Consider the following 8,433-nt stretch of genomic DNA (forward strand, 5'->3'; position numbering starts at 1 on the left):
ATGAATCTGACAAAGAAAAAAACACAGCCTCCATCGGGACCTTTCGTATACATGGCGAACGTCATAAACCATTGACCAAGAAGGCGTCGTTGTGAGCATATACTGTATACAGTTTAAATTTTGAGTTAAAATTTCTTACATTTTTTAGATTCGACTACTTCTCCGACTTACTTGTGGCAAACAACCGGTAAGTTTGAATAAACATATCAAAACGTGACATTTGCAGATCGCAGCGAAGCCATTATGATATTGGACACCTATTGCTAAAAATATAATTAATGTTCATTATTTAATAGAAATTATAAATTAACAATAATAATTAATAGATATATACATAATAAAAACATACCAAACTTTAAATATATATAACAGATAAAATACGTATTCAATTATAGGAATAACATTAAAAGAAGACACGTAGTTAATTCTCATAAACAATATTAGAAACAATAAGATTAATAATTATTCAAAAAGGTAATTTCACATAGTATTTACAGATGGATATACAAATTCCTTACAAATAGTAATACAAACACAACCAGCAATTTAGAAAAATTTCAAAAGTATTATGTCATTACAATTTCTTTTAAACTCGAGGAAACGTTTAGAATGTGTTAGTTTTTCATTAAAAGAATTCCACAGTTAAACTAAATAATTTTTTTGTTTATATTTAGTTCCTGGAACACCAATATCAATATTATTTTGTAACCCCATATTATTTTTGTATCCTTTTTTTGAGAAAACGGGATTGAGATGCACCAGGGATTCTGTAATTATTTTTATAATATTATCTTTTTACTTTCAGATGCAGCTGTTCCCTCGACTAACTGGAGAAAAACAACAGGTAGTATGATGTAAACACTTGAAAAGAAAACAAATATGATTGAATAATAATAATAATAATAATAATAATAATAATAATAATAATAATAATAATGGTCATAATCATGACAATCATGATAATGATAATGGTAATGATAATGACAATGAAAATGATATAAAAATGGCAATGCACTGGTAATGGCAAACCAGGGATTTAGTAATTATTTTTATAATATTATATGTTTACTTTCAGATGCAGCTGTTCCTTCGACTAACTGGAGAAAAACAACAACAGGTAGTATGATGTAAACACTTGAAAAGAAAACAAATATGATTGAATAATGATAATAATAATAAAATAATAATAATAATAATAATATTAATAATAATAATAATAATGGTCATAATCATGACAGTCATGATAATGATAATGGTAATGATAATGACAGTGAAAATGATATGAAAATGGCAATGTACTAAACCAGGGATTCTGTAATTATTTTTATAATATTATCTTTTTACTTTCAGATGCAACTGTTCCTTCGACTAACCGGAGACAAACAACAGGTAGTATGATGTAACCACTTGAAAAGTAAACAAATATGATTGAATAATAATAATAATAATAATAATAATAATAATAATAATAATAATAATGGTCATAATCATGGCAATCATGATAATGATAATGGTGTGAAAATGATATGAAAATGGCAATGCACTGGTATTATATAGGTTATAATAAATAATTAATAGTAATATAATTGTTACATACTATTATTATCTTTTATTATTAACTTTTTCTATTCATTCTCTGTATTACCACACACAAATAAATTATAATAGTGTAAAGCCTCATTCATACTGAATCCGAATACTGTATTCGGATTGGAAGGCCTACCGAACTTAACCGATCAGAATATCGAACCCGTGTGTAAGCTTATGGACGCTGGTGCTCAGCGCATCGGAAACACGGTTTGGATTCGGATCCTATGTGAATGCAGCTTAAGAAACTGAAATGTTCACAATCCTTGCAAAAAAAAAAAGCAGGGGAAGATTTGGGATGGGGGCTTTTTGGAAGTCAAAAAGGGGGAAGAAAGAAAGAAAAAGAAATAATCTCCCAAAATGCCTCAGAGGTTATTTTCGGCGTCTAGAAAACCCATGAGGTATTATTGTCGCATCGGCTCCACTTTCTCTCCCACTCTCTCTTTCGGGCATCTCTGGACCCACCCCTGATGAGATTGAAATTACCTTTTTTTGAATTTCAATGGGTTACAAATGTATATAATTATTTCAAAATATTTTCTAATTACTTACAGATGCCAGCTCTCCCATTACAGATTTGGTTCAATCAGGTATATTTTACTTTTTAACTCTAATTTTATCTTCTGCCCACTTCTTCTGACCAGCAGAATGTATCACTGCGTCCGAGTCCAGACTGTAGAAACACCTGTTTAATGAAGCCCACCTTTTTAAAGCCCAGTGGGGTCTGTGAGAAAACAGTAGATTTCTACTTTACAGGTTATATAGTATAAAGAAGAAAACAAATATGTAGCTTGTGCAAATATTTTCACAGTGTCCACTTTTTCAGATGTGATCTGCGACGACTCGTATATGACAGTATATATCGGTGATAGTACCCTGGTCGACGTAACTTATTTCCCACCACATTTGATCGATTCAGATTGCACAACATTTTACAATACTTACAAAAACGGAATGTATTGGTTAGTCTTTGTCACTAGGTACGATAGATGCGGAACAACAGTGAATGTAAGTATAGCAACAATCGATTTCGTAAACTAGACGGCGTGCATTATAATTCATTAGTGTAATGAATCTATACAATTCAGTGAAGTGAAACTGGGGTGGATGCAGGGGGTGCAGATGATGCGATCGCACCCCTAAAATGTATTAAGAAAAATAATTGTTGTATTGTATTGTTGATATGAGTTACCAGTAAGATTATTAAGGTATGAGAGTGCAATTTCCGGGCACCTACAGGTCCGTATTCTAAAAATATTCGCACCTCACCTCCCAACCATGATGGGGCTGAGGTGATATGTACTCCCACGCACCCCTTACCATCTAATCCTGCATCCGCCCCAGTGAAAAATGGTTAATATGATGAAATATTTATATATTACGCCAAGCTGAATTGAATTAAATAAAAGACTTATTGATATTAAAATAATTTAAAGTTTCTAGATGACTTAGTCGAGTACTCGAATGCAGTTTATTACAAAGAAGTGGGTAACAGCACCATAATTTCAAGGGAAACTCAACATGTACTTCCAGTTAAGTGTAAACTTAAAAATTCTGGCAGATCTTCAATCAACTTTGACCCACAAGAGGTCCAACTCCTAGGGGATGACGTGGAAGGAAGTGGGAACTTCTCTTTCACGTTAGACATGTATAGAGAAAGTAATTTCAGCACACCATACGGCAACAATGATTATCCAGTGGTTGTAGATATTGCGCAGACGATCTATATGGGAGCCCACGTGACATCTTACACGGGAGACATCAAGTTATACATTGATTATTGTGTCGCTACGCCAAGTTCAGACGAAAATGCCTCACCAAAATATGACCTTATCGAAAACAGGTGAAAATGGGTTTTATCAACTAACTGTACCACCATCCTATCTTTCTCTTCTTTCTCTCTCTTCTATCTTTATACCGGTAATAACTTCTGGCAAATCAACAGNNAGATGTGTATAAGAGACAGATATATATATATATAATATGTAATATGATTATTCTATAAATTTATCTTTTGTTTATCAGTTGTCCTTCCGATGATACAACAGATTTTGACGAGTATAAAGGTGACAGAACCAACGTTTACTTTTCATTCGATTCATTCAGATTCGTGGAGCACGAAGTACTGGTACGAGCATGACTACTTTAATTTATAGCAACTTTTAAAATTAGAAACATATTAGAATATATAAACATAATAAGCCTATGGTTATAAATCATATTTTTTAAATTGATGAAGAATTATAAGATTACAGTATACTGTACAAAAAATACTGTGGAAAACTTAACCTCGCTCTTTAACAGTCAACGTCAAATTCAACGACAGACTATGGTATTTTACGACTATCTCAACAGTTAAATTAATTTATATACAACAGATACAATGCAGTAATAGAAAAACTACTATAACGGGCAAAATAGGCCCTTTACAAAGTATATCAAATGCAACCTACTCCTGTGTTTCAACGTCTGACCTATAGAATAAAGTTGAGCACTGCTTAAACAGGAGCGGATTTAGGGGGGGGGGGGCGGCCCGGCCCCGCCCCCCCCCCCTTTTTGGGAGGTAAAGAAAAGAAAAAAAAGAAAAAAAAGAGAGAAAAAGAAAAAAATGATAGCCCAGAATGCCTCAAATGTTATGTTCGGGCGTCTAGAACACAAAAATTTCGCGGGGGCATGCCCCAGACCCCCTACGAAAGTGTTGTCTCATTTGGCCCAACTTTCGGCCCCCGCTTCCGGCCCCCCCCCCCTTTTGGACATTTCTGGATCCGCCCCTGTTAAATATTGTTTAGTTGTTATAATCTGAATAATTTTACCCCAATCTTTTCACATAATTTAGGTTTATGTGCACTGCAAAATGTCTGTTTGCAACGCAACTGATCCAGCGTGTAGTCGAGCGTGCAATCAGCGTACTAAACGCGCTGCCTTCGAGTCCTACAAGAATCAAAGATTGACCCAAGGTCCATTCTTAATTCGCCGAGATTTTTCACGAGAGCACGGTAACTATGTCATTATTATTCCCTATTAAAGTCAGTACTCGAAAGTCATTCTTGAAATAATACTAAATATGTATTATTTTTAGCTGCGTTTTAAAAATCTTTAAAAAAATATTGGCCAGTTCTTAGTCAACGAAAAGTTATTTGTTTAGAATTTGGTGATTAATTTATCGTATAGCAGAATAATAATTAGTTAGGTTTTTATTTAGTGCTGTATATATTTCCATTATGTATTTGTGAGTATGTTTTTAAAGTGATAAATCAATGTACTGGCCATTTCTAGTGCTTGGCATCTCGTTTCTGTTCATTTTATGTAAGCAATTTTATTATTGTCCATAGTCTTTTTCACCTAAAATTGAATAAGAAACAGACCTAGTAAACAGTAGAAACCTTTATTATGACTTAAATTATCTTTTCAGCTTTTTCTGTAGATGATCCAAGCGTCTCGGGGAGCCAAGCGAAAATTCCAATCATAGCGGTATTCTTTTTTGTGAACTTTCTGTTTTTCGTTGGTATCGCTGTGTATAAAACTAAGAGACGTAGAACACCTAAAATGCATTATGAGTGTGAGCAGCCTCTTCTTGAATAAAGCTCATGATAGTTTAAAGTTTTAGAGAGTGTGGAGAGAATGTATCTTGATTTAATCAGCCATTAAACTTTTAATTTGAAAATCAAATTCATTGTTGTTTGTTAATTCACGTCATTGATTTGATAGAATTTAAGAAAATAGGTGCGTATGGATAAAGCAGGGATAGCATTTGACTCTTATAATTATAGCAAAATTCATCATCACATAACTATTATAGTCTTTTACCATAAACTTTTAATAGGCCTAACACATGTTTTATATTTACAAAATTTTGAAAAAATATACAAGAATCGTTTGTTAATAAATATAATTTAACGTCACTCCTTCTTTAAAACCTGTCATTTATACAGTTCATTCCAACAATTTCCAGGCGTCTTCTTGACTTATGAAATGTAAAACAATCAATCATGAAATTTCAATAATACTATATCTAAAATATACTACTGTCTTCAGGTAGATGGGATAGTCATATTTTTTCAAAATGTTTGCATTTATTGATTCTTTTATTTTTTATTTAGCCTTTCATTAATTTAATAACAATACAATTTGTACGGTAAAATACCGTAAAACCTCGAATTGAAGGGCTGGGCTTTTCATTTATTTATTTATTTTTTTTTTGCGAAATTTATGTGGGCTTCTTTTCGATGCTACTTTTGCAAAGTAAAGATGGGGCTTCTTTTCAAAATGAATGCTGTAAATTTTGTGAATTTGTACTATAAAATAATAAATAAGGCCACTGTGAAATCAATCTGTATCCTAAAGTGTATTTAACTAGCATTAAATCACCTAAACTACTGTATAATCCAAAGTTGTTTTTGATTTATTTTGTTTTTTGAAATTTATGTACAGTGTATGTACTGTACTATCTCGAAAAGAAGCCTATGCTATCCTTAAAAGTAGCCCATGGGCTTCTTTTTTAGGCTACTTTGGTCAACTAAAGAGGGGACTTCAATTCGAGATAGGCTTCATCTCGAGATTATCTGGGCGTCAATTAGAGGTTTTTGCGGTAATACAATAAAATAACCAAAATTAACATTACGTTTACAGAAAAACAGTGTAAATATAAGGAGGTAAGGATTAACAAAAGCAATTAAAATCGCTCACAAGCTTGTAAACCCATTTCTAGAACAACAGAAATAAGTTAAAAAACCATAAAAGCATAACAAAAACAGTGACTTGAACATGGCACACTGGAATTGTGAAGGAACTGCCCGTGACAGTGCATTGACAACGGCATGTATAATTGGTAACGTAAATGGAAGCCTCGTATCATTTGTTGAAGCACATTGATTCACCTCAAGCAAAATCAATTTTACTAAAAAGGATTCCGCCTGGTCCGGAAACACTTTCAACTGATTAAAATGACCAATCCCTGCCACATAATTCTGATAGTAGTTGCTGTATAGCCAGCTTCAAATAAATAAGCTATGAATAAAAAGATGTTTGTACGGATGTAGGCAACAGGCTAGCTAATAAATTTTGAGGCTTCCCAAATTTTCCAAAGACATTCAAAGCCTGAATATAAGTTCTCCTAGTCTGAGAGGCCACCCCGGCAAAAGCAAATGTTTAACTGTCATTTTCAGTTGGTCTCCAGCAGGTGATGTATTTGTACCGGGTGTGTATCGTGTTGAGGGGACAACGCCCTAAACTCGTCTACCTGCAATCGAGATAAATGATCAGCAAAATGTTTGCCTTCTCATGTATATGTTCGGCCGTCAGAAGAAAAATGAATTTTAAAGAAGTAAGTACTACTCGTCGCAATAGGTGCATAATGTGACCTACATCAGAAGTCATATTGTTATTTGCCACTATCACTGTGGTGTTGTCACACACACAAACTATACATTTGTTTGCCAGACGAACTCTCCAGAATTCGGTTGCTAGTGCAATTGGGATCATCTCTTTAACGTTAATATGTAAAACTTTAAAGTCTGTAGGCCACTTCCTAAAAAGCATGCTGTTCCAAACTACCCCCATAGCCTAAATTACTTGCATCTGTAAAAAAGTGCAATTTTGATGATGATATTCACCGTTTTGGCAGAAACATCGATACCCTTTTAAATTTCCCTAAAACGCAAGTTACCTAAGATAATGTGTGTATAAGGTTTAGTGTGTCCTTTAGTAATGTTAATAAAACGTTGTAAAAATATCCTCCATGGTAACACTATGCTGCAACCAAAAGACTTAAAAATATAATTGATTTTAAAATATCATTACTGTTATTACTTAAAATTGGTTTATTTTAGAAACGAATGAAAATGTTTTTTTTTTCACCACCCTGTGCAGCACACCTAGCTTCTCCTTTATTCGGTTCAATTTGAAACAACACTAAACAAATTAAAGACCCCCTCCAATTAAAGACAACATTTCTGCAGCCCCGGTTAATGCTTATTTTTTAATCATTAACATCCAATTAAAAATCGGATGGCACAAAGACTGTTATTACATTATCTTTTAGAATCATTATAAAAATGAATATTATGTTATGCTCTGGACGAAATGTATCATTAAGAAGTTGTGTAAAAATATTATGCTATGTGTTTGGTAAGTCTTTACTGAATTATGTCCTGCTTGTAAGGGTGCAGTCAAAGATGATGAACTTAATATTAAAAACAACCGTTTTAACATACATTAAATGTTTAAATGTTTCGATTTATTTCATAAATTCACATTCATATTCTGATATATGATTACAATAGAAAGTTCAAAGGTAAGTCTAAAACAATAAATAAACATATAAAAAATGAGATGTAAGAATTACATTGGAAGAAAAGTTTTAAAAATTTAACTCTTTTAAATAAGATAATTATAAATATCTTAATTCTTAACAAAAAAAAATAAATTAAAAAAAAATAAATAATATTTTTTTGGAGTCTAGAACATAATAATTTCGAGTGGGCATGAAAGGAAGCTATACAATGATAATAGACAACGGCGATTATTAAATGAAGTTGTGATAACTTTCTAGAGCATTCGGTATACAGATTATGCATGGAATGTCCCTGATATTGTTGAAAAGAAGATTGATTAATATAATTTTTGGTCCATATTATTACTGAAAAATACAAATGAAAATTTCCCATTTTCAATGAAGATAATTGCTAAAAATAGATATATTCAAGATGAGCGGATTTAGGCGCATTCCCCCACCCCCTTTGGTAGGCCAAAAAAAAAAAATGAGAATGATAGCCCAGAACGCCTCAAATGTTAATTTCGGGAGTCTAAAAAAAAAATTTCGCGGAGGCATGCCCCCGGACCCCCCGC

At 32.8% G+C, this 8,433-nt stretch overlaps 1 protein-coding gene across 2 annotated transcripts in view; it reads left to right on the forward strand.

Annotated features, from left to right (window-relative positions):
* LOC117111937 (deleted in malignant brain tumors 1 protein-like) overlaps positions 1 to 5,256 on the forward strand; it is a 21,677-nt gene extending 16,421 nt beyond the window's left edge. The window contains exons 6-15 of one of the 2 annotated variants that reach the window (XM_033254984.1): positions 149 to 187; positions 806 to 844; positions 1,076 to 1,117; positions 1,351 to 1,389; positions 2,142 to 2,177; positions 2,414 to 2,595; positions 3,024 to 3,430; positions 3,613 to 3,715; positions 4,424 to 4,583; positions 5,000 to 5,256. In XM_033254984.1, the coding sequence (XP_033110875.1) occupies positions 149 to 187; positions 806 to 844; positions 1,076 to 1,117; positions 1,351 to 1,389; positions 2,142 to 2,177; positions 2,414 to 2,595; positions 3,024 to 3,430; positions 3,613 to 3,715; positions 4,424 to 4,583; positions 5,000 to 5,169 (1,217 nt within the window). In that variant the 3' untranslated portion in view covers positions 5,170 to 5,256. Of the gene's footprint in view, positions 1 to 148; positions 188 to 805; positions 845 to 1,075; positions 1,118 to 1,347; positions 1,390 to 2,141; positions 2,178 to 2,413; positions 2,596 to 3,023; positions 3,431 to 3,612; positions 3,716 to 4,423; positions 4,584 to 4,999 lie in introns of both variants that reach the window. The other variant, XM_033254985.1, reaches the window with a different exon arrangement.
* Positions 5,257 to 8,433: the final 3,177 nt, after the last annotated feature.

This window comes from Anneissia japonica, unplaced genomic scaffold, assembly GCF_011630105.1.
Source record: "Anneissia japonica isolate Jap-2015-1 unplaced genomic scaffold, ASM1163010v1 scaffold1594_len1068242_cov183, whole genome shotgun sequence".
NCBI lineage: Eukaryota > Metazoa > Echinodermata > Crinoidea > Comatulida > Comatulidae > Anneissia > Anneissia japonica.